Genomic DNA, 23937 nt, shown 5'->3' with positions numbered 1-23937 from the left:
TGATGTGTCTGTTAGGAGTGATCGCGGAACCGTGGGGCTCTCCTGTTCCCGCGGAGGGATGTTGTGGGGGAGAACCCAGCGCCTGCGAGAAGAGATCTGCTTTCCGGTTTTCCCTTTGCCCTCAATTCTTACAAGACTTGTGCTTAAAATGCGTCCTCAGCAAGGTGGCTTGATTATAAAACAGTAACAGCGATATTATCGGGCAAGAAATGTATAAAACTGCATGTGGAACACACACGTTTTTGCGGAAAACATAAGTAAACCTCAGAGTTCCTAATGGAGAAGTCAAAATTAGTGTAATCTTTGTACCTATAAGGTTAATTGAAAAATGTGTTCAGTATAATTTGTGGCAAGACTATTTTACTAGGAAAACAAGTGTGATAGATGAGGTTTGGGCCGCTTGAGCTAATGAAAGGGACTACAAATCCAGACGAGTTCAAGGGTAAAAAGAAAAACCACTCCAAGAGAAAAAAAGAATCTCCGAGAAAACTTGAACGCTCGACGGGATTTTTCTGCTTCTTTTAACCCAAGGAAAAAAAAATAAAAATCGGGCCTCAAGCTTAGTTGCGATTAGCAAAACCCACCGTATTTCAGACAAGATAATAATGAGCTTCTCTTAAATCAGCGCAATGAAAATGCTGGGGATGAGTATATGGCAACAAAGTGAGAAAGACTTGAAGTGCATATAAGGGAAAGTGACAAAAAAGTGCGGTGAACAGCAGAGAACGGCGAGAGGCAATTCCCGCGGCGTGCCACATGATGCCGCTCTGACCTAATAAACGTAGGATAAAAACGGGGGAAGGGCGGGGAAACCCCTCCCAGTGAGCAGGATAAAGAGCAGCAGAGAAGAGGATGGGCAGCCCCTAAGAAAAGATCGCCGACAAGTGCCCAGCTGGAAGCGTTCCGATAGAAAGATCCGTAACGACACGGCGGGGAGAAGCAGGAATAGCTGACGATGCTGGGAGGCTGTGGACCACCGAGGCCGTGCTGGTGGCCCGTGGTGGTGCGGGTGCTGGTGGTGCAGGCGGTGTGGGCGGTGGTGGTGGGGCAGGTGCGGTACTCGGTGCCGGAGGAAGCCAAGGCCGGGACGGTGGTGGGGCGGCTGGCGCAGGACGTGGGCCTGGAGGCGGGCGAGGCGGAGGCGCGGCGGCTGCGGCTGGTGGCGCAGGGCCGGCGGGCGAGCGTGGAGGTGAGCGGGGCGAGCGGGGCGCTGGTGGTGAGCTCGCGGCTGGACCGGGAGGAGCTGTGCGGGAAGAGCGCGCCGTGCGCCCTGCGGCTGGAGGTGCTGGTGGAGCGGCCGCTGCGCGTCTTCCACGTGGAGCTGGAGGTCACCGACATCAACGACAACGCCCCGCTCTTCCCCGCCGCCCGAAAAAACCTGAGTATACCAGAGAACTCCCCTGCCGGGTCTCGGTTCCCGCTGGAGGGCGCGTCGGACGCGGATATCGGCTCTAACGCGCAGCTCTCCTACACGCTCAGCCCCAGCGAGCATTTTCGTTTGGATTTACAAAAATCGAACGAGAGAAATCCTATACCTGATCTGGTATTAACGAAAGCTCTGGACCGTGAGACGCTTCCCGTGCACCGTGTGGTGGTGACGGCGAGTGACGGGGGCCGGCCGTCTCTGTCGGGCACGATGGAGCTGGTGATCTCGGTGCTGGATGCAAATGACAACGCGCCCCAGTTCAACCAGTCGGTGTATAAAGTGCAGCTGCCGGAGAGCGCTGCAGAGGGGACACTGGTGGTGCGGGTGAACGCCACGGATCCGGACATAGGAATCAACAGTGAAGTGACCTACACGGCGACAAGTTTCCTTCCCATTAGTGGAAGAGAGGTGATTGCTGTCAATCCGAGGACGGGTGAGATTCGTCTGACAGGCGCCCTGGACTTTGAAGAAGTCCGCGTGTTTGATTTTCGTATTGAAGCGAGAGACCAAGGCACCCCTCCGCTGTCGGGTCACTGCAGCGTGGAGCTGGAGGTGCTGGACGTGAACGACAACGCGCCCGAGGTGCGGGTGACGTCGCTGTCGGTGCCGGTGTCCGAGGACGCGTCGGTGGGGACGGTGGTGGCCGTGCTGAGCGTGTGGGACCGGGACTCGGGGGCGAACGGGCTTGTGTCGTGCGCGGTGTGGCCGGCGTCGCCGTTCGGTCTGGTGGCGACGTTCGCGGGGTCGTACTCGCTGGTGCTGCGGGAGGCGCTGGACCGAGAGCGGGTGTCGGAGTACGAGGTGGAGGTGCGTGCGGAGACGGCGGGGCGCCGGCGCTGGTTGGCAGGCTGGGGGCTGCGGGTGCCGGTGTCGGACGTGAACGACAACGCGCCGGCGTTCGCGCAGGCGGTGTACACGGTGCTGGCGCGGGAGAACAACGCGGCGGGCGCGGAGCTGGCGCGGCTGTGGGCGCGGGACCCGGACGAGGCGGGCAACGGGCGCGTGAGCTACTCGGTGTGGGAGGGCTCGGGCGGGGGGTGGCGGTCGGCGTCGAGCTACGTGTCGGTGGACGCGGAGAGCGGGCGTCTGTGGGCGCTGCAGGCGCTGGACTACGAGGAGGTGCAGGTGCTGGAGTTCGAGGTGCGGGCGGTGGACGCGGGGGAGCCGCCGCTGTGCGGCAACGCGACGGTGCAGCTGTTCGTGGTGGACGAGAACGACAACGCGCCGGCGCTGCTGCCGGCCGCGGGCGACGGCGCGTGGGGCGAGGCGGCGCCGGAGGCGGCGTCGGGGCCGGTGCCGGTGGCGGGGGCGTTGTTGTGGGCGTGGGCGGCGTGGGGGGCGCCGGCGGGGCAGGTGGTGGCGAAGATCCGCGCGGTGGACGCGGACTCGGGCTACAACGCGTGGCTGCGGTACGAGCTGTGGGAGCCGCGGGGGAAGGGCCCCGTTCCGCGTGGGGCTGTACAGCGGCGAGGTGAGCACGGCGCGGGCGCTGGAGGAGGCGGACGGCCCGCGGCAGAGGCTGGTGATCGTGGTGCGGGACCACGGGGAGCCGGCGCGCTCGGCCACGGCCACGCTGAGCGTGTCGCTGGTGGAGGGCGCCGAGGCGGCGGCGGCGGCGGGGTCGTCGCTGTCGTCGGGGTTGGGGTCGGGGCGGGGTCCGTTGTCGGTGGCGGAGGGCGGCGCGGCTTTGTCGTGGTCGTCGGTGACGAACGTGTGGCTGGTGGTGGCCATCTGCGCGGTGTCGAGCGTGTTGGTGCTGGCGGTGGTGCTGTACGGGGCGTCGCGGTGTGCGCCGCGGGCGGGCGTGGTGTCGGGGCCCGGTGCGGCGACGCTGGTGTGCGCCAGCGAAGTGGGGAGCTGGTCGTACTCGCAGCGCCAGAGCCGGAGCCTGTGCGTGGCGGAGGGCGCGGGCAAGAGCGACCTGATGGTTTTCAGCCCCAACTTCCCGCCGCCGCCGCCCGGCCCCGCGGCGAAGGAGACGCAGCCGGAGGCGCCCGCTCTGCTGGACACGGTCAGTGGCCTCCCTGTCCCGCCCCTTCCCCTCGCGCCCCTTCTGTTCCTCCTCACATTTGAGCTCTGGTGGTACAGTCTACTGCTTGCTATGTAAATTACTTCTGTACTGCCTGTGGATCGTGCTGTTATCTGATGTAGTTTAAGGTCCAGAATTCTATTCCTTTCCTGTTTATTCTTCTTTACAAAAATACGTACTTCAGAGTGACCACTGTGACTTCAGCGCTTTCCCTCTCCATGGTTGGCTTGCCAGAGTAATTAAGAAAGCAGGGAAGATCACACAGACTTTTCCTGTCTTCTGTTTTTTTGGGTATGTTTTATCTGTAGTTAGTTGTATGAAGTGTTCAGGCAGAGGAGTGTGATGCAAGATCTGCGTTAGAAACAGGAGTTTTCTTCTTTTCCTACTCCACTTTTCCCCTGAAGAAATGGTGTGACATATGTCTTGTCTGTTTTCATGTTCTTTCTGGTCGTCACCACCCACAAGTTATGAAAGACCTTGAAAGCTTCTTTTTGTGGTAATAAACAAGGAAAACCAGGAGAACACACCTCCTCCAAAAACAACCTCCCAAACCTGAATTCTCCTACACAGTCAATACGAACTATTATGGTGTTGTCCTCCTTTGGGTTGTTCCCATAGCATGACATCACTGTCGTTGCCATTTAGAGCTATCCTAGCATCACCTATAGAAGGAGGGGAGTCTGCTGGACACCGTGTCTATGATGTCACCCATATGTTTTTTTTATGATGCTCTCACTGATGGAAGGGTCTGTAAAAGCTGGAGTGAGCCTTGAGGCAGTAAATGAAACAGTAGCATGGTCAGGGGGTGAATGTGGCAGTGGCCCTGAGTAGAGCTTGGCCATGTCCTAAGGTGAAGGGCGAGCCTGAGCAGTAGGAGTACTTGTCTGAATTGGAAATCCTTGGAAAGACCATGCACCAAGTTGTAAGACAAGAATTTGAGATTATTGGTTTGTCTTGAGCTCACGTGTCACAGAGTGAGGAATGGAAGATGTTTGGAGGAAAGCATGAGGCAGGATGGGCCCAGAGTGTTCCTGCCCAGGATCCTTTTCCAGGCTTGAAGGCTCTGGAGTTGAAGGCTTTCTGGATTTTGAGATAGTTACATGGTATTGAAATGTCCACAATGTCTTTTGAGGTCATGAATGTCTCCCTCCAGAGACGGTCCCTTGTGCTGCTTCCTGATGTAGGCCATGCGTCACTAAATAGAGAGTGAGATGCAGATACTGAGTATTTTCTGATTAAGCTTTTTGCTGCTGTTCTGGGAAAGGTGTTGAGAGAGGGTTCAGTCTGCTTCAACTTTCTGTCCTCCACCTGTAGTGGTGGGGATCCGTAGTTACATCCAGAGCTGTTGGTGTTGCCCTGATAGTTTGTTTTTCTTCCTCAGGTGGGACTTGTAAGCAGATGTGATGAAGTGGGTGTAGTCTTTGAGCAGTTGACTTGCCCCACTTTTGCCTCTGCATAGGTGACCTCCTTAGTGATGATGTGTCATTGTCAAGCTTCACTCATTCAGGTTTGTGCATGTATACTCCAGATGTTCAGATCAGCCCAGCTCTGATCTTCTGTGGTACAAATTCTCCCACCCAGCTGATATTGTGAGTGCCCTTCTGCTTCAGCATTTGGTGTGGTTTTTCTCAAAGAACAAAATCCATGTGGTCTGGGATCAGAGCTGTCACAGCTCTAGTCACAGAATATTTAAGAACTCAGTTCTCATGTGTAGCTCTTCCAGAAACTGTGTATTTCTGAAGCCCTCCATATGTTCTTCAGGGCAATCATGAGGGAAGGTGAGGATGTGTGAAGATCTGTCCAGACCAGCGTTTGGAACTGGAGCATGTTGTTGGGCTGGAGCAGCTCCTGGGTACTTTAACAGTGATCCTGTGAATGGCTGAAGTAGGTTCTGGGCGTGTGTCATGGGGAGTGTGACCTTGAGTGACGAGAAGTTTCACCCGAGGGAAAGGGAGAAGCTGGGTAGATCGTAGTTTGTGTCACTGGGGGGGAAGTGGATGATGTCACTTAGCTGGAGATGCCATTTCCCTGAGTGTGATGTAGAGGATGCCAGAAGAAAACCCTGTGGAGTGTCCTGGCAAACAATGCTACCTGCACAGGATCCTCTTGGGGACTCTGGAATTTCTGCATGTCCTTGTGCCTTGTTTGTTGCTTTTTTCATTTCAATAATGTGGGATGGGATCTCTGGGTTATTTTCTTCTCCTCTCACCCTTCTTTATTCTGCTCTCACATGAGCAATGTGTTGGTAATGGTGGATGAGACAGAGATGATGGGATTTTGGCAGCTGTCAGGTGGCAGAGTTTCAGGCAGTTTGCCTCCAGTGCTAAGGATGATTTTCACAGTCTCCTGAGCTGTGGTTGATGTTGACAAAATGTCCTTGGCTTACAGATCTCCCTCTTGCTTCCATTGTGATAGAAGTGTGTAAGGGAGCACTGTGCACTGTTCAGCATTTTCAAGGCTTTTGCAGAACATGAGTACATTTTTTTTTGCTGTCCAGCTTCCCCAGCAGTCTTCCATAATGTTTAGTGAAAACATTGCTTAAAATTAATCCTTTTGTCCTTACAGGTAAGTTACTCATAGCTAATTAAGATGTATTTTGAGAAAGCGAGGTACTTTTTTTCCTGTTTTGTTGTGGTATTTTCATGTTTGAGTGACTGAATGTTTCCTGGATTGAAATGCCTGTAGGTTTGGAGCAGCACAGCACCAGTGTCTGCTCATTCCTGTCCTGCTGCTTCCAGGCACAGTGTGAGCAGGTGAAAGCAAGGACAGATGGAGGAGGGACCCCAAAGCACTTCTCTGAATGGATGTGTTTGGTGACATGAGGATGGTGACTGTGGAACTCAGGGCACCCTCAGCAAGCTTGCTGATGATACTAAAGTGTGTGGTGAGGTTGGCACGTTGGAGGGAAGAGATGCCATCTAGAGGGATCTTGACAGCTTTGAGAGGTGGGCCCATACCAATCTTATGAAGTTCAACAAAGCTAAGTGCAAGGTCCTGCACCTGGGTTGGTGCAATTCCAAGCACAAATACAGGTTGGGCATAGAATGAATTGAGAACAGCCTTGAGGTGAAGGACCTGGGGGTGTTGGTTGATGAAAAGCTCAACATGAGTCAGCAACGTGTGCTGGCAGCCCAGAAACCAACCATGTCCAGGGCTGCGTCAAAAGAAGTGTGACCAGCAGGTTGAGAGTGGTGATTCTGCCCCTCTACTCTGCACTTGTGAGACCCCACCTGGATTAATATGTCCAGTTCTGGAGCCCTTAACACAGGAAGGACATGGAAGTGTTAGAGCAATTCCAGAGGAGGCCACAGAGATGATCCAACGGCTGAAGCAGCTCTGCTTTGGAGACAGGCTGAGAGACTTGGGTCTGTTCAGCCTGGAGAAGAGAAGGCTCTAGGGATACCTTGTAGTGGCCTTCCAGTGCCTGAAGGGGCTACAGGAAAGCTGGGGAGGGGCTTTTTACCAGGGTGTGTAGTGATAATACGAGGGGTAATGGTTTTAAGCTGGAAGAGGGGAGATTTAGGTTGGACATCAGGAAGAAATTCTCCACTATGAGGCTGGTGAGACACTGGAACAGATTTCCCAGGGAGGATGTGGATGCCACCCCTGGAAGTGTTTGAGGCCAGGTTGGATGGGCCTTGGAGCAACCTGGTCTGGTGGGAGGTGCCCCTACCCATGGCAGGGTGTTGGATCTAGATGACCTTTAAGGTCCCTTCCAACCAAAACTATTCCATGATTCTATGATTACCATCTGATGTAGCTGAGCATTGCGAGACCTGAAGGGTCACCTGCAGGGTGTCTGGAGGACACTGTATGTGGTACCATCTGTGTATTTTCATGGTGTTCTGATGGATGGGAAGGGTTTGCAAAACGTGGAGTGACACCTGGTGTGCCAGAGAAAACCATGGCATGTCATGGAGGTGAATGTGGCAGTGACACTGAGTAGGGCCTGGCCATGTCCTGATGTGAAAAGTGATTGTGAGCAGCAGGAAGACTTGTCTGTGAGAACTAGAAATCATTGGGAAGACCATGTGCCATGTCATAAGAAAATGAGAATTGGAGATGATGAGCTTGTCCTGAGAACAGGTGGCAGAGTGGGGAATGGGGAATGTCTACATAAAGGCATGAGGCAGGATAGTTATGGAGTCTTCTTGCCCAGGATTCTTTCCCAGGCTCACAAGCACATTTGGAGTTGGAGGCCTTCTGTTACAGAATGGCACAACTTCCATTGGAGGGATCCATCATGGGGAGGGTGATCTTGAACGAGGAAGGATCTTGCATGAGGAAATGGAGCTGCAGGACAGAACACAGGCTGTACCACTGGGGAAGAACTGGAGAATGTCCACTTAGCTGGAGAGCCTGCTTCCCAAGGCATGGGAAAGAGGATGTCAGGAGAAAACATCAAGAAGATGTGTGGCACACAGTGCTACTTGCTACCTGTCTCACACCCCCAGCAATCTCTCACAAAGTTAAGATAAAACATCCCTTTAAACCAGTTCTCCTGTCCTGATATATATGTTTTTTAACTTTTTTTTTTTTTTTTTTAATTCTGAAGACCCAAGCAGTGATGCTACAGGTAAGTTAATCATACCCAAAGAAGATGTATTTTGAGAAACAGATGCACATTTTTCCTGTTTAGTTGTGGCATCTTTGTGTGGTATGAACCAAATGTTGCCTGGGTTGTCATGCCTGTAGGTGTGGAGCAGCACAGCACCAGTGTCTGCTCTCCTTCCTGTCCTGCTGCTTCCAGGCACAGTGTGAGCAGGGACCACTGGGCACGGATGGAGGAGGGACCCCAGTGTGTTTCTTGGAGTAGATGTGTTGGGCGTCGAGGGGATATTCTCACTAAAAATGCTGTGGTGGTACCTGGGTGGCTCTGGTTTGGCTGTGTGGCATGTGGACCATGCTAATGCGGGAGAGGAATTCCATGGAGGTTAATGTCCCTGGGTATTGCAGTTTTTTCAGGCAGCTCATGCCTGCCTGAAAGGGGAAGCAAGAGCTTGGTATTCAACATGCAGGTGAAAACTGAATGGCTCTACCTCAAGGAACATGCAGGGTGCTTGGGAGCTGTGGTTGTGCTGTGCTTTTTAAGCCTTCTTGGAGGATTGTTGTGCTGGGCTGTGATGGGTATAATTTCCCAAAATAAAGACTCCCCCGGGTGGTCTGGGCACTTTGAAGCCTGTTCACACAGATGTCCAAGCACCTGGGGCTTGGGATTCTGCTTCCAGGGGTTGTGATTTCTTCTCAGATGTAGCTGAGCTGTTGGCTGGCAGGCGGTGGCCTTGGTCTGTTATTTGCAGTGTGCTTGAGAAGACTGGAGGCAGAAGAGTGTGGCCTTCGTGAAGGGAGGAGATGTTGCTGGTGCACAGATCCAAGGAGGGCAGGAAGGTTGTTCCCTGTCCAGAAGGATGGAAGGTGGTAGGGAAGATGAATGAGAGTTCCTGCCAAATGGCATATTTGGACTTCATGGTGAGTGTGGTGGAGACCTTTTAAAAACATTTTGGTAAGGAAAAAAATGAAGAGACAAGGATGGAAGCAGAAGAGAAGGGGAGGCAAAGGCAGTAGAGGATGATGCAAGGTGGAAAAAGAAAGAGAAAGGAAGAATGAATGAGAAAACGTGGTAAAGAAGAAAGAAAAGGAAGGAATCATTGCAAGTAAGAAACAAGCAAGCAAGGAGCAAAGAAGGAAGGAAGAGATGGTTGAGGAGGTTACCAGCATACAGTGACGTTATCTTGAAATGGTGGAGTTGAGGAACTTCATGTCCTCGGTACTAAGGGACTCTCGGCAAGGCTTGATGGAGAGTGGTTAGGAGGAGGAATGAGATTTCTTGCCAAAGGACATGTCCATGATTCATAGTGAGCGTGGTGTAGATATTTGTAAAACACTTTGGAAAAGAAAAAAAAAAGAGAGAGAGACAAGGGTGGAAACAGGAGAGGAGATGAGGGAAGAGAAGGAAAGAGAAGATGTAAGGGAAGAGAACAGGGAAAGAATTAAATGAGAGGAAAAAGGAGAGAAAAAGAGTAGAAGGAAATGAAGAAGGAAAGGAGGGAGAAAAAAAAAAGAAAAAAACAAAAAAGGAAAGAGTCTGTGATAGTAAAGGAAAGTAAACAAGCAAGCCAGGAAACAAACAAGGAAGAGAGGAAGCGGTAAAGGAGGAAACGATAACACATCGATGCTACCCTTGCTCCCTGGACAAATGTCCCTAAAGAGTCTCCCCTGGGATTAGAGTATTCAGCTCCGGTGTTGCTGCGCGGTGATTAGCGCTGATGCCCCTTAATTAGCGCTAATGGCTCCGTTTGTGATATTCGCAGCCAGCGGGTCTCGGCCTGTGACATCCCACTCGTAGAGAGCTGTCAGCGGGGGTAAAGACGGGAGAAGGATTGAAAAAGAATTTAAGGAGGAGTATAGGAATGGGCACGGCGAAAGCAAGAACCCGAAGAAAAAGGAGAAAATAACGGAGACAAAAAAGATTAAAAAGCAGAAAAGAGAAAGAAAGATGAAGAAAGAGGAAAGGAGGAAGGAAAGAAGGAGCGAGCAAGGAAAAACAAGTAAGGAGTGGGCGGAAAAAAAGAGAAAAAGAGGCGAGCGGCAAGAGGAGACGGGAGAGGAGCAGAGCATGACGGAGTCGTTAGCGCGGGCGGTGCCGGGGAGCAGAGTTTTGGCCAGTTGGCCATCAGTGTGTGGGAATGCTTCTGCAGTCTCCTGAGCTGAGGCTGAGAGAATGTCCTCAGGTTTCAGGTGTCCCTCCTGCTTCCCCTGTGACAGAAGAGCATAGGGAGCCCTGTGCACTGTCCAGTGACTTCAGGGCTGTTGCAGAATGTTTCTCTTCTGAAGAAGCAATGAGTGGTACTTCAGGTAAGTCACTGATATGTATAAGATGATGAATGGGAGTGATTTATTGTGGTCTTGTCATGGTATCTTCATGTTGGATCAACCAAATATTACCTGGATTGGGAGCAGGACTCAATGATCCTTATGGGTCCCTTAGAACTTGAGATATTCTGCGATTCCATGGTGGGAGCAGCACAGCACTACTATCTGCCATCATTCCCTTCCTGGTGCTTCCAGGCACAGTGTGAGCAGGTGGCAGCAAGCACGGGTGGAGGAGGGACCCGAATGCATTTCTGGGAGTGGGTAAGTTGGACATTGAGGTGATGTTGTCAGTGAAGATGCTGTGGTATCACCTCGGTGGCCTTTCTCAGGTGGTTCATGCTAATGAGCCGGTTCTGTGGGGCTTCATGTCCCTGGATAGAGAGATTTGGTTTGTTGTTCTGGCAGCTCATGTCTGCCTGAAAGGCAGTGCAAGAGCTTGACATTCATTGTGCAGGTGGAAAAGGAGGCTCTTCCTCAAGGTACATGAATATTTGCTGGGAGCAGTTGTTGCCCCATGCTTTCTTAGCCTTTGTGAAGGGTTGTCTTGCTGGGCTGTGATGGGTTTGAGTTCCCCAAGAGACTCTACCGTGTGTTGTTTGGACTCATTGGAGCCTGTAGGCACAAGTCCTATACTATCTGGGGCTTGGGCTTCTGTTTCCATGGATGGTGAGTTCTGTTCTGCTGTAGCAGAGCTCTGCTTGGCCATAGGATGGGCTTGCTCTGCTACTTGGGCTCTGTGGATTCTCTTTTATCAGACACCCAAGTATCTGGGCTTAGGCTTGTGCTTGAGAGTGGTGGAGTGTTTTGTGATGTCTTACTCTGTTATGTGCTGGGTCCTTGAGCTGGCTGGGGTGCTGAAGAGTGTGTTGTTCTTCCAGAAGATGAGGAGAGTTTGGAGATTTGCAGACAGAAGGAAAGGCAGAAGGTTGTTCCCTGTCTGGAAGAATGGGAGTTGGTAAGCAGGAGGAATGAGAGCTCTTGCCAAAGGGCATGTCTGTGATTCATGGCAAGCGTGGTGTAGAAATTCTGAAAAGTTTTTTGATAGTGGGAAACGAATGGAAGATACAAGGATGAAAATAGAAGAGAATGGGAGGCAAGGACAGGGCAGGAGGAAAGAAAGAAAAGATGGAGACAGAAAAGAAGAAGAGATTGCAAGAAGAAAAAGATGATAGAGGAGAAAGAAGGAAGAGATGATAGAGGAGATTATCAGGGTTCACCAGTGTTATATGGAGAGGAAGAATGGAATGCAGGAAAGAAGCAACGATAAAGGAGAGTACCAGGATTCACCAACGTTGCTTTATGCATCCTCAGCATCCTCGGTATTCAGGGACGTTTTGATAAATGGGATGAAAAGTGGTGAGGAAGAGGAGCGAGAGCTCCTGCCTGAGGGGATGTTCATGATTCATTGGGAGGGAGGTGTAGACATGTAGTAAATATTTTGGTTACCGAAAAAAAAAGAAAAAAAAAAAAGGAAGAGACAACATATCAGCTGATTTTCTATAAAGAGAATAGTTGAGTGAGAGCAGGAAGGGAAGGAAAGAAAGAGTGATGGAAAGGAAAGACAGAAGAAAGAAGAAGCAGTAGAAGAAAGGGTAAGCATGAGAAGGGCAATAAAGAGCAAGGAAGGAATTTATGGAAGAGAAAGAGAGGAAGAAGGAGAGAAGAAAATAGAGAGGAGATGACCCGCAGGCACGGAACGTACCTCTCTGTAGACGCTGAACGGAGCTGGTCCCTAAAAGCCTCCGGCGTGGTTAGACTACTGCGCTTCGGCGCTGCCAGGTCGTAATTAGCGCTGATGGGTCCGGCTTTGATGGTCTGCGCCGGGGGCTGGAGGCGAGTGGAGAGCTGGCAGTGGGAGTGAGGGAGAGAGAAGGAAGAGGAGGAGAGGATCGGGCGAGTCTGAGAAGAAAGAGGAGGAGGAGGAGGAGGAAAAGAAGAAAGAGAAGGAGAAGCGAGCAGTAAGAGAAGAAAAGAAAGTAGGAAAAGGAAATTAAAAAATAGGGAAGAGAAAAGAAGACAGAAAACGGAAGAGGAAATAAAGAAATCAGTGAAAGCAAACAGCGAGGAAGAAAGGAAGAAGAAATGAGGAGTAGGGGAAGGAAAGAAGAATAATAAAGAAAAGCACGGAGGCGAGCGGCGAGAAGAGACGGGAGAGGAGCTGAGCATGACGGAGGCGGTAGCGCGGTCGGTGCGGGGAGCGTGTGAGGCGGCGGAGCAGCACACGGTGTCGCTGCAGGCTGAGAAACGGCGGCGAGCGGCGAGGCGGCTCCGCCCCGGTGCGGCGGAGAGCCCGGCTGTGAGCGCGGGGGGCGGCGCGGGGTCCCCGGGCAGGAGAGGCGGTGCGTGCGTGCGGGCGGCGGCGGGGAGCCGTGCGGGGCCCGTGCGGGCGGCGGCGGCGATGGGCGTGTGTTGTGTGGTGTCGGCGGCGGTGCGGGTGCTGGTGGTGCAGGCGGTGTGGGCGGTGGTGGTGGGGCAGGTGCGGTACTCGGTGCCGGAGGAAGCCAAGGCCGGGACGGTGGTGGGGCGGCTGGCGCAGGACGTGGGCCTGGAGGCGGGCGAGGCGGAGGCGCGGCGGCTGCGGCTGGTGGCGCAGGGCCGGCGGGCGAGCGTGGAGGTGAGCGGGGCGAGCGGGGCGCTGGTGGTGAGCTCGCGGCTGGACCGGGAGGAGCTGTGCGGGAAGAGCGCGCCGTGCGCCCTGCGGCTGGAGGTGCTGGTGGAGCGGCCGCTGCGCGTCTTCCACGTGGAGCTGGAGGTCACCGACATCAACGACAACGCCCCGCTCTTCCCCGCCGCCCGAAAAAACCTGAGTATATCGGAGAACTCCCCTGCCGGGTCTCGGTTCCCGCTGGAGGGCGCGTCGGACGCGGATATCGGCTCTAACGCGCAGCTCTCCTACACACTCAGCCCCAGCGAGCACTTCGCTCTGGATTTACAAAAAAGCGAGGAGGACGGCGAGTCCATTTTTCTGGTTCTCAGGAAACCTCTGGACCGCGAGACGCTGCCCGTGCACCGTGTGGTGGTGACGGCGAGTGACGGGGGCCGGCCGTCTCTGTCGGGCACGATGGAGCTGGTGATCTCGGTGCTGGATGCAAATGACAACGCGCCCCAGTTCAACCAGTCGGTGTATAAAGTGCAGCTGCCAGAAAACGCGGAGCGCGGAACTTTAGTGATCAGAGTAAATGCCACGGATTTGGACGAGGGGACGAACAGGAATATCTCTTATTCGTTGCAGCAGTTGTTCCCTCAGGATGGAAGAAACGTGTTCGGGATCGACCGAAAGAGCGGAGAGATCCGTCTGAGGGGTGACTTGGACTTTGAGGATGTTGGTCTCTATCGCCTGCAAGTGGATGCAGCGGATCAGGGAAACCCTCCGTTGTGGGGTCACTGCAAGGTGGTGTTGGAGGTGCTGGACGTGAACGACAACGCGCCCGAGGTGCGGGTGACGTCGCTGTCGGTGCCGGTGTCCGAGGACGCGTCGGTGGGGACGGTGGTGGCCGTGCTGAGCGTGTGGGACCGGGACTCGGGGGCGAACGGGCTTGTGTCGTGCGCGGTGTGGCCGGCGTCGCCGTTCGGTCTGGTGGCGACGTTCGCGGGGTCGTACTCGCTGGTGCTGCGGGAGGCGCTGGACCGGGAGCGGGTGTCGGAGTACGAGGTGGAGGTGCGTGCGGAGGACGGCGGGGCGCCGGCGCTGGTTGGCAGGCTGGGGCTGCGGGTGCCGGTGTCGGACGTGAACGACAACGCGCCGGCGTTCGCGCAGGCGGTGTACACGGTGCTGGCGCGGGAGAACAACGCGGCGGGCGCGGAGCTGGCGCGGCTGTGGGCGCGGGACCCGGACGAGGCGGGCAACGGGCGCGTGAGCTACTCGGTGTGGGAGGGCTCGGGCGGGGGGTGGCGGTCGGCGTCGAGCTACGTGTCGGTGGACGCGGAGAGCGGGCGCCTGTGGGCGCTGCAGGCGCTGGACTACGAGGAGGTGCAGGTGCTGGAGTTCGAGGTGCGGGCGGTGGACGCGGGGGAGCCGCCGCTGTGCGGCAACGCGACGGTGCAGCTGTTCGTGGTGGACGAGAACGACAACGCGCCGGCGCTGCTGCCGGCCGCGGGCGGCGGCGCGTGGGGCGAGGCGGCGTGGGAGGGCGCGTCGGGGCCGGTGCCGGTGGCGGGGGCGTTGTTGTGGGCGTGGGCGGCGTGGGGGGCGCCGGCGGGGCAGGTGGTGGCGAAGATCCGCGCGGTGGACGCGGACTCGGGCTACAACGCGTGGCTGCGGTACGAGCTGTGGGAGCCGCGGGGGAAGGGCCCGTTCCGCGTGGGGCTGTACAGCGGCGAGGTGAGCACGGCGCGGGCGCTGGAGGAGGCGGACGGCCCGCGGCAGAGGCTGGTGATCGTGGTGCGGGACCACGGGGAGCCGGCGCGCTCGGCCACGGCCACGCTGAGCGTGTCGCTGGTGGAGGGCGCCGAGGCGGCGGCGGCGGGGTCGTCGCTGTCGTCGGGGTTGGGGTCGGGGCGGGGTCCGTTGTCGGTGGCGGAGGGCGGCGCGGCTTTGTCGTGGTCGTCGGTGACGAACGTGTGGCTGGTGGTGGCCATCTGCGCGGTGTCGAGCGTGTTGGTGCTGGCGGTGGTGCTGTACGGGGCGTCGCGGTGTGCGCCGCGGGCGGGCGTGGTGTCGGGGCCCGGTGCGGCGACGCTGGTGTGCGCCAGCGAAGTGGGGAGCTGGTCGTACTCGCAGCGCCAGAGCCGGAGCCTGTGCGTGGCGGAGGGCGCGGGCAAGAGCGACCTGATGGTTTTCAGCCCCAACTTCCCGCCGCCGCCGCCGCCCGGCCCCGCGGCGAAGGAGACGCAGCCGGAGGCGCCCGCTCTGCTGGACACGGTCAGTGGCCTCCCTGTCCCGCCCCTCGCCCCTTCCCCCCCCTCGTCTTTCTGGCCTTTCTCATCCTCGTCAGCCGGCCCCAGGTCTGGGGCTGTTGGGGGCCGGTGTGTTCCCTTGGGTGCTGCGGGCGGTGGGTGCTTGGCGGGTCCTTCCCGGCGTTAATGGGACCTTTGCATCTGCTTTAGCGTCCTTGCCTCCCTTGGTGGGCGCAGCAGTTACCGGCTGCAGCTGAGGTTTGCTGCTGTCTGAGGTTGTTCTGCTGTAGATCTAAATCAAAGCTCTTGCCTATTGACTTGTATCATTTCCACCCGAGTATTCCAGAGGTGTATGTAACACGGGGGCTGTGGATGTGACAGTCCCCCTGGCAGTATTTTCTGCTTTATTCCCTGTTTCTGAGTGCTGATCTTGGTGGTGTCCGAGGTAGTTTCTTGTTAAAAACTGTTGTCCTCTTCTATGATTGTTCCTTAGAAAAGGAGTGATACATGGTTGGGTTTGGCTCTTCAGGGTTTTCTCTCGCTGTGGATTCTTTTCTTCTTTTTGGTTCTCTCACTGGAGCTATTAATGAAGTAGGGAAGTCAATATGGACTTTTTCTGTGTTCTTTTTCCAAGTGTGTTGTTACTCTACAGAGTGACATAAAGTGTTCAAGCAGAGGACTTTGACCAAAGGTGGGTGTTTCTTCTCCTGCCCATCTGAATGGGACTGTGGGCCTGTGCTCTTGGCCAGGGAGGCGGTGTCACCACACACCAGCCTGTTGTGATGTGACTTGTATATTTGCATCAGCAGCCACACCTTTCCAAAACCCCTGGAAATCCTCTTTTGAAAGAAAACCCATCCCATACCCAACACCACATTTTCCTGTGCAGTAGATACCATCAGTGATACTGGTGTGTTGATCCGTGACACCACCTCCATAAGTGGTGTTGCTCCCAGGTGGGTAATGGTTTCACCTGAGACTGGTGAAGCCAGAGGGGAGTGTGGCATGTCTGAAAGGTGAGTGTGCCAATCGTGAGGCAAGGTGAGGATGTGTAAAGGCTGGGATCACATGCAGGGCAGGGATTAGATCTGGCCATCTTGATGGGTCAAGTAAATTCTGTGTCTTTAGAGGCTGGGCCAGAGTGATGGGAAGGGTGATGTAGGGTGGGGAAGAGTCTTGCCTGAGGTCAGTGGAGATGCTGGTTAGAATCTGATCTGTCTTTGTGGAAGGAGTGGGTGATGTCTGCTTAGGTGTGGAGATCTTGTTTCCCATGGTGTGGGGTAGAGGATGGCAGTAGGATGTTGCCCTTCTCTCCCGGCCCCAGGTCAGGGGCTGTTGGGATCCAGTCCTGTCACCTGGGTGCTACGGGCGGTGGGTGCTTGGTGGGCCTTTCATGGTGTAAATGGGACCTTTGCAACTGCCTTGGTGTCCTTGCTAGAGACCCCCGGCTGTGGGGTGAACAGTAAATAAAGGTCTTTGCAGTTCCCGTTGACAGCTGGGGATTGACATTATGGGTGTGAGTTGTGGGATGAAATCAAGGCTCTTCCATACTGGGGTGTCACATTTCCCCCCGAGTTTGCTGAAGGGGTGCAAGACACTTGGGCTGAGGTGGTGGCAGTGTTCCAAGGCACGGTTTTCTAGCTTTTTACCTTTGCTGTCTGCTGAGTGTGCTGCTACCAGACGTGGTTTCTCATTTAAAACTCTTCCCACCCCTCTTGGATTTTTCTTTGCAAAAGATCTGATGCAAGGAGACAACTGGGGCTGCTGGATTTTCTCTCCCCGTGGTGTATTTTCTGCCTTGTGATCCTCTCACCAGAGCCATTATGAAGGCAGGGAAGGCATTGCAGACTTTTCCTGTAGTCTTTTCCCAAGTGTGGGATCAGTTGTGGTTTTTGCCTTCCAGGAGAGGGTTGGTGTGATGTTTGCTGTCCTGTTACAATGTTGTTTTAATATTGGCATCAGTAGCCACATCCTTAGGAAAGCCCTAGAAACCTTCTGTTCAACCAGAATTCCCCCCAAGAAGCACAACCAAAGAAAAATGTAACTCAGGCAAAGAACAAGCAAACCTACCAAACAAAGAAACCCCCTGATAACCAATCCCCAAACCCAAGTCCTCCTGTAGTCGGTTTCATCTGTGTACATTGGGGTGCTTGTCAATGTTTGGGGTTGTTCTCCCCACAGCATGAAATCAGTGCCATTGCCCTTTAAGAGCTGTTCCAACAGCACCTTTAGAGAGAGACACAACTGACATGGTCTTGATACGTTCTGTCTGTTTTTTTGTGGTGCTCTCACTGGCAGAAGGGTCTGCAAAAGCTGGGGTGAGCCCTGAGATGGGAAATGCAACAGTGGCACAGAGGTGAACTGTGGTAGTTCACTGGGTAGGGCCTGGCCATGTTCCTGCTGTGAAGGGTGACCAGGAGCGTGGGAAGACTTGTCTCTGAAGTCGGAAATCCTTGGGAAGACCATGGGCCATGGTCGTGAGGCAGAATGGGAGATGATCTGTGTTGTCTGAGAGCAAATTGTTGCAGAGGTGTGGCATGGAGGAGGCCTGGAGGAAAGGACAAGGCAGGATGAGCACTGAGTGTTCCCTGCCCAAGATCCTTTTCCAGGCTCTGAGGGTCTGGAGCCTTTTGGATCTTGAGATAGTGACATGGTACTGAAATGTCTGCAGTGTGTTTTGGGGTCATGAGTGTCTCCCACCAGAGACAGTCCCTTGTGCTGCTGCTGCCTGACATAGGCAGCGTGTTGGTAAGAGGGGGGTGAGATGCAGACTCGCTGGGTACTGCCTGATGGAGCTTCTTGGTTCCTGTTTTGGGAGGGTGTTGGGGGAGGGTGGTGCTGACCCTGCTGTCTTTGTTAGTGGGTGAGGGATCCATAGCAGTTCCCGATGGCTGTGGGGGTGTTGCCCTGGTAGTTCCTTGCTCCTCCTCAGGTGGGACTTGTAAGGCAGGTGTGACGAGGAAGGGTGGGTGTGATCTGTGTGTCTTGCTTTCCCCTGCTTGTGCACTTGCACTAACAGGGCCTCAGTAGAGATGCTGGTGGATCCCATGAGTGGGCTTGTGCCCCAGCACCTGGTGAGGTTTCTCTCAGAGAGGAAAAAAGTGTGACATGGGATCAGGAGGCTGTCACAATCCAGCAGTGACAGACTCTCCAAAAACTCTTAATGTGCAGCTCTGGTGTTTCTGTCTGAAATTGCCAAAAAGTCACAAAATATTCCTGGTGAAAGTCAGGCATGTGAGAAGAGTCTGGAAGAGTCTGCCAGAGAGTGTGTGGATTTGATTCCCCCCATATGTTCTCTGTGCCAATTGTGAGGGAAGGTGAGGACGTGTGAGGCTGAGGGTCATGCTCAGAGTGGGTTTCATTGCTGGTTCATGCTGTAGTGGTGGAGCAATGTCTGGGTGCTGCAGCAGCCATCCTGTGAGGAGCACAGAGTAGTGAGGCTGTGGCATTTGTCATGGGGAGGGTGACTTTGAACAGGGAAGAATCTTCCTTTAGGAAATGGAGATACTGGGTACAACATGGACTGTGTCGTTGGTAAAGAGCTGGAGATGTCATTTCCCAGGTTTTGGGATAGAGGATTCCAGTAGAAGACCTTGGGAGGAGGCCCATCACAGCTGGTTGCTTGCCTGGGATCCTCTCAGGAGCTCCAGAAGTTCTACATAGCCTTATGTGTTGGTGCTGTCCATGCTCTTCTTGCCAGATGAGAAGACATCTGCCATAGACAACTTTGTTGTTTTTTGATGGGGAATGGGGTTCCACCGTTGTGCACCTTGCCATGATGGTTCCTTTTTCCTCCTCAGGCAGGATTTTAAGGACACGTGAAGAGGTGGGTGTTATCTTTGTGGTCTTGACTTCCCCGCCTTGAACACTTGCAACTTTAAATGAATTGGAGATGGTGTGTCCTGTTGTCAGTCAGGGCAAAGTTTGGTGTCTGGGACACACACACAAAAGCCTGCAGAGCAGCCCAGCTCCAGTTTTCTGTGGTTCACATTCTCCCACCCAGTTTGTCATCGGTGCGTGTATCCTGGCACTTGAGCATTTGCTGTGGTTCTGTTGAAGCATAAAATCCCTGAGGACTGGGATCAGAGGTGTCCCAGCTCTAATCACAGAATCCATAAGAGCTCTGACATGCAGCTCTGTGTATTTCCATCTGGGATTGCTGAGAAGGCCCAAGCATTCATGGTGATGTTCGGGCAGCTGGGAAGAGCCTGCCCAGACACCGTGTGTCTTTGCAGCTGCAGTATGTTCTCTGTGCCAGTCCTGAGGGAAGGTGAGGATGTGCAAAGGCCGGGATCACACGCAGAGCTGGCTCAGAGCTGGGCATCTTGTTGGGGTTTGAACAAAGCTGAGTATTTTGGCAGTGATCCTGTGAGATGTGCTGAGTAGAACCTGAGCCTGTGTGATGGGGAGGGTGACTTTGAGTAGGGAAGAGACTGGCTTGAGGGAAATGGAAATGGTGGGTAGAACATGGTCTGAGACCTTGGGGAAGGCCTGGAGAATGTCTTCTTGTCTGTGGAGATGCCATGGTGATGGCATTTCTCATGGTGTGGGATAGTGGGTGCCAGTAGAAGACCTTGGGAAGAGGCCTAGCACACAGTGCAGGTCTCTCAGGGTCCTCTCCGGATGTCCAGAAGTTCTGCATATCCTCATGTCTGTTCTTGTCTGTGCTATTAGTGCTTGTGAAGACAACTACCATGCTTGGCTTTAACCACTTGTTTTGGATGTGGAATTGTTGTTGGTCAGACGGAAGGAATTTCCAATTTGGATCATGCTGCCAGCCTTCTCTGAACCTCTCCTTGGTGGCCTCTCTGCTCTTTGTCTTGCTAGAGAGTGCAAGATGTTTTTCCCATTATCAAAAATTGGGAAGGTGTATGTTTCAGTGGATCCCTTGTTTTTCTCCTCTCTTACCAGAAACTTCCACCCTTTTTTCTTCTCTCTCATTGCAGAGGGTGTTGAGATGAACTGTTGGGTTTTGGCAGCTGGTGGGGTGCAGAGTTCTGAGCAGTTGGCCATCAGTGTGTGGGAAGGCTTCTACGGTCTCCTGAGCTGAGGTTGATGTTGAGACAATGTCCTCAGCTTTCAGGTGTCCCTCGTGCTTCCCCTGTGCCAGACAAGCATAAGGGAGCCCTGTGCACTGTCCAGTGATTTCAAGGCTTTTGCAGAATGTGGGTCACTTTTTCCAATCCATCTTCCCCACCCTGCTCTGATAACATTAAAGAAGAAGGTCCCTTAGAAGCAATTTCCCTGCCCTGCAAATATTTCTTTTATGGAGAAGGAACCAGTGATGCTTCAGGTAAGTCTCTCCTACATAAGAAGAAGATGAGTCTAAGAGAGATGTTCATTTGTCTTGGCGTTGTTGTGGTATCTTCATGTTGGATCAATCAAATGTTGCTTGGACCAGGAGTTGAATGCGATGATCCTTACGAGTCTCCTCCATTCATTCCATGATTCCATGATTGGAGCAGCAGAGCAGCACTGAGTCCTTCCCTGGTATTTCCAGGCACATTGTGAAGAAGAACCCAATGCATTGTCCTTGGAGTGCATGTGTTGGGCCTCGAGGGGATGTTCTCAGGGAAAATGCAGTGGTGTTACCTTGGCTGTGTGGTGGGTGGATCATTGTATTCCAAGGGAACAAAGGCGTCTGGGGAGGAGGTGTTTTGGTGTGTTGTTCTGGCAGCTCATGTCTGTCTGAAAGGGAAGGGAAGAGCTTGCCATTCATTGTGCAGGTGGAAGATGAGGAAGGAAGGATGGCTCTTCCTCAAGGTCTGTGAAGGAGTGCCTGGGAGCTGAGGGTGCCCTGTGCTTTTTCAGCCTTTCTGAAGGATTCTTTTGCTTGGCTGTGATGAGTTTGTGTTCCCCAAGGGATTCCCCTCTCTGTGTGTTTTTTGGAGTCTTTGGAGCCTGTTAGCACAGATGTTGCAGTATCTGGGTTGGGCTTCTGTTTCTGTGGGTGGTGGGTTCTGTTCTGCTGTAGCAGAGCTCTGCTTGGCTATAGGATGGCCTTGCTCTGCTGCTTGGGCTCTGTGGATTCTCTTTTATCAGACACCCAAGCATCTGGGCTTGGGCTTGTGTTTGAGAGTGGTGGAGTGTTCTGTGATGATAGAGGAGAAAGAAGGAAGAGATGATAGAGGAGGTTAGCAGAGTTCACCAGTGTTATATGGAGAGGATGAATGTAATGCAGGAAAGAAGGAAGCAACGATAAAGGAGAGTACCAGGATTCACAAACGTTATTTATACATCCTCAGCATCCTTGGTATTCAGGGACGTTGTGATAAATGGGATGAAAAGTGGTGAGGAAGAGGAGTGAGAGCTCCTGCCTGAGAGCATGTTGGTGATTCATTGGGAGGGAGGTGTAGACATGTAGTAAACATTTTGGTTACCGAAAAAAAAAGGAAAAAAAAAGGAAGAGACAACATATCAGCTGATTTTCTATAAAGAGAAAAGTTGAGTGAGAGCAGGAAGGGAAGGAAAGAAAGAGTGATGGAAAGGAAAGACAGAAAAAAGAAGAAGCAGTAGAAGAAAGGGTAAGCATGAGAAGGGAAATAAAGAGCAAGGAAGGAATTTATGGATGAGGAAGAGAGGAAGAAGGAGAGAATAGAGAGGAGATGACCCGCAGGCACGGAACGTACCTCTCTCTAGACGCTGAGCGGAGCTGGTCCCTAAGAGCCTCCGGCGTGGTTAGACTACTGCGCTTCGGCGCTGCCAGGTCGTAATTAGCGCTGATGGGTCCGGCTTTGATGGTCTGCGCCGGGGGCTGGAGGCGAGTGGAGAGCTGGCAGTGGGAGTGAGGGAGAGAGAAGGAAGAGGAGGAGAGGATCGGGCGAGTCTGAGAAGGAAGAGGAGGAGGAGGAGGAAAAGAAGAAAGAGAAGGAGAAGCGAGCAGTAAGAGAAGAAAAGAAAGTAGGAAAAGGAAATTAAAAAATAAGGAAGAGAAAAGAAGACAATACGGAAGAGGAAATAAAGAAATCAGTGAAAGCAAACAGCGAGGAAGAAAGGAAGAAGAAATGAGGAGTAGGGGAAGGAAAGAAGAAAAATAAAGAAAAGCACGGAGGCGAGCGGCGAGAAGAGACGGGAGAGGAGCTGAGCATGACGGAGGCGGTAGCGCGGTCGGTGCGGGGAGCGTGTGAGGCGGCGGAGCAGCACACGGTGTCGCTGCAGGCTGAGAAACGGCGGCGAGCGGCGAGGCGGCTCCGCCCCGGTGCGGCGGAGAGCCCGGCTGTGAGCGCGGGGGGCGGCGCGGGGTCCCCGGGCAGGAGAGGCGGTGCGTGCGTGCGGGCGGCGGCGGGGAGCCGTGCGGGGCCGGTGCGGGCGGCGGCGGCGATGGGCGTGTGTTGTGTGGTGTCGGCGGCGGTGCGGGTGCTGGTGGTGCAGGCGGTGTGGGCGGTGGTGGTGGGGCAGGTGCGGTACTCGGTGCCGGAGGAAGCCAAGGCCGGGACGGTGGTGGGGGCGGCTGGCGCAGGACGTGGGCCTGGAGGCGGGCGAGGCGGAGGCGCGGCGGCTGCGGCTTGTGGGTGCAGGGCCGGCGGGCGAGCGTGGAGGTGAGCGGGGCGAGCGGGGCGCTGGTGGTGAGCTCGCGGCTGGACCGGGAGGAGCTGTGCGGGAAGAGCGCGCCGTGCGCCCTGCGGCTGGAGGTGCTGGTGGAGCGGCCGCTGCGCGTCTTCCACGTGGAGCTGGAGGTCACCGACATCAACGACAACGCCCCGCTCTTCCCCGCCGCCCGAAAAAACCTGAGTATACCAGAGAACTCCCCTGCCGGGTCTCGGTTCCCGCTGGAGGGCGCGTCGGACGCGGATATCGGCTCTAACGCGCAGCTCTCCTACACGCTCAGCCCCAGCGAGCACTTCGCGCTTGATGTTAAATCATCTCTGGATAACAGGCAATCCTTGTTTCTGGTACTGACCAAAGCTCTGGACCGCGAGACGCTGCCCGTGCACCGTGTGGTGGTGACGGCGAGTGACGGGGGCCGGCCGTCTCTGTCGGGCACGATGGAGCTGGTGATCTCGGTGCTGGATGCAAATGACAACGCGCCCCAGTTCAACCAGTCGGTGTATAAAGTGCAGCTGCCGGAGAGCGCTGCAGAGGGGACACTGGTGGTTCGGGTGCACGCCACGGATCCGGATGAGGGTCTCAATAAGGAGTTTTCTTACAGCATAATGAGTTCGGTTCCTGTTGGTAACAGAGATCTTTTCAGCATTGATTCAAAGACGGGCGAGATCCGTCTGACGGGCGCCCTGGACTTTGAAGACGTTCGTTTACACGAGTTGCAAATCGAAGCTAGAGACCAAGGCACCCCTCCGCTGTCGGGTCACTGCAGCGTGGAGCTGGAGGTGCTGGACGTGAACGACAACGCGCCCGAGGTGCGGGTGACGTCGCTGTCGGTGCCGGTGTCCGAGGACGCGTCGGTGGGGACGGTGGTGGCCGTGCTGAGCGTGTGGGACCGGGACTCGGGGGCGAACGGGCTCGTGTCGTGCGCGGTGTGGCCGGCGTCGCCGTTCGGTCTGGTGGCGACGTTCGCGGGGTCGTACTCGCTGGTGCTGCGGGAGGCGCTGGACCGGGAGCGGGTGTCGGAGTACGAGGTGGAGGTGCGTGCGGAGGACGGCGGGGCGCCGGCGCTGGTTGGCAGGCTGGGGCTGCGGGTGCCGGTGTCGGACGTGAACGACAACGCGCCGGCGTTCGCGCAGGCGGTGTACACGGTGCTGGCGCGGGAGAACAACGCGGCGGGCGCGGAGCTGGCGCGGCTGTGGGCGCGGGACCCGGACGAGGCGGGCAACGG

At 54.7% G+C, this 23937-nt stretch overlaps 2 protein-coding genes across 2 annotated transcripts; both read left to right on the top strand.

The window, feature by feature from the left end:
- Positions 1-955: 955 nt before the first annotated feature.
- Positions 956-4100, top strand: LOC127390257 (protocadherin alpha-2-like). The gene is made up of 3 exons (XM_051631572.1): positions 956-2835; positions 2891-3437; positions 4074-4100. Exons 1-3 carry the CDS (start codon positions 956-958, stop codon positions 4098-4100), a joined length of 2454 nt encoding a protein of 817 aa, XP_051487532.1.
- An 8392-nt stretch (positions 4101-12492) lies between these two features.
- Positions 12493-17372, top strand: LOC127390256 (protocadherin alpha-10-like). Its single transcript, XM_051631571.1, has 2 exons — positions 12493-15189; positions 17346-17372. Exons 1-2 carry the CDS (start codon positions 12493-12495, stop codon positions 17370-17372), a joined length of 2724 nt encoding a protein of 907 aa, XP_051487531.1.
- The last annotated feature ends 6565 nt before the right edge of the window (positions 17373-23937 follow it).

Source organism: Apus apus, chromosome 13 (assembly GCF_020740795.1).
Source record: "Apus apus isolate bApuApu2 chromosome 13, bApuApu2.pri.cur, whole genome shotgun sequence".
NCBI classification, from domain to species: Eukaryota; Metazoa; Chordata; class Aves; order Apodiformes; family Apodidae; genus Apus; species Apus apus.
The sequence above is the reverse complement of the archived record's forward strand: the minus strand, read 5'-3'. Positions and strand labels throughout refer to the sequence as shown.

What these genes read in the sequence shown, in the direction of transcription:
- LOC127390257 (XM_051631572.1), top strand. Translation starts at nt 956, where the DNA reads ATGCTGGGAGGCTGTGGACCACCGAGGCCGTGCTGGTGGCCCGTGGTG. An exon ending in GGCTACAACGCGTGGCTGCG is followed by an intron (nt 2,836 to 2,890) that starts GTACGAGCTGTG and finishes GGGGCTGTACAG; the next exon opens with CGGCGAGGTGAGCACGGCGC. An exon ending in CGCCCGCTCTGCTGGACACG is followed by an intron (nt 3,438 to 4,073) that starts GTCAGTGGCCTC and finishes TTGTTCCCATAG; the next exon opens with CATGACATCACTGTCGTTGC.
- LOC127390256 (XM_051631571.1), top strand. Translation starts at nt 12,493, where the DNA reads ATGACGGAGGCGGTAGCGCGGTCGGTGCGGGGAGCGTGTGAGGCGGCG. An exon ending in CGCCCGCTCTGCTGGACACG is followed by an intron (nt 15,190 to 17,345) that starts GTCAGTGGCCTC and finishes TTCTCCCCACAG; the next exon opens with CATGAAATCAGTGCCATTGC.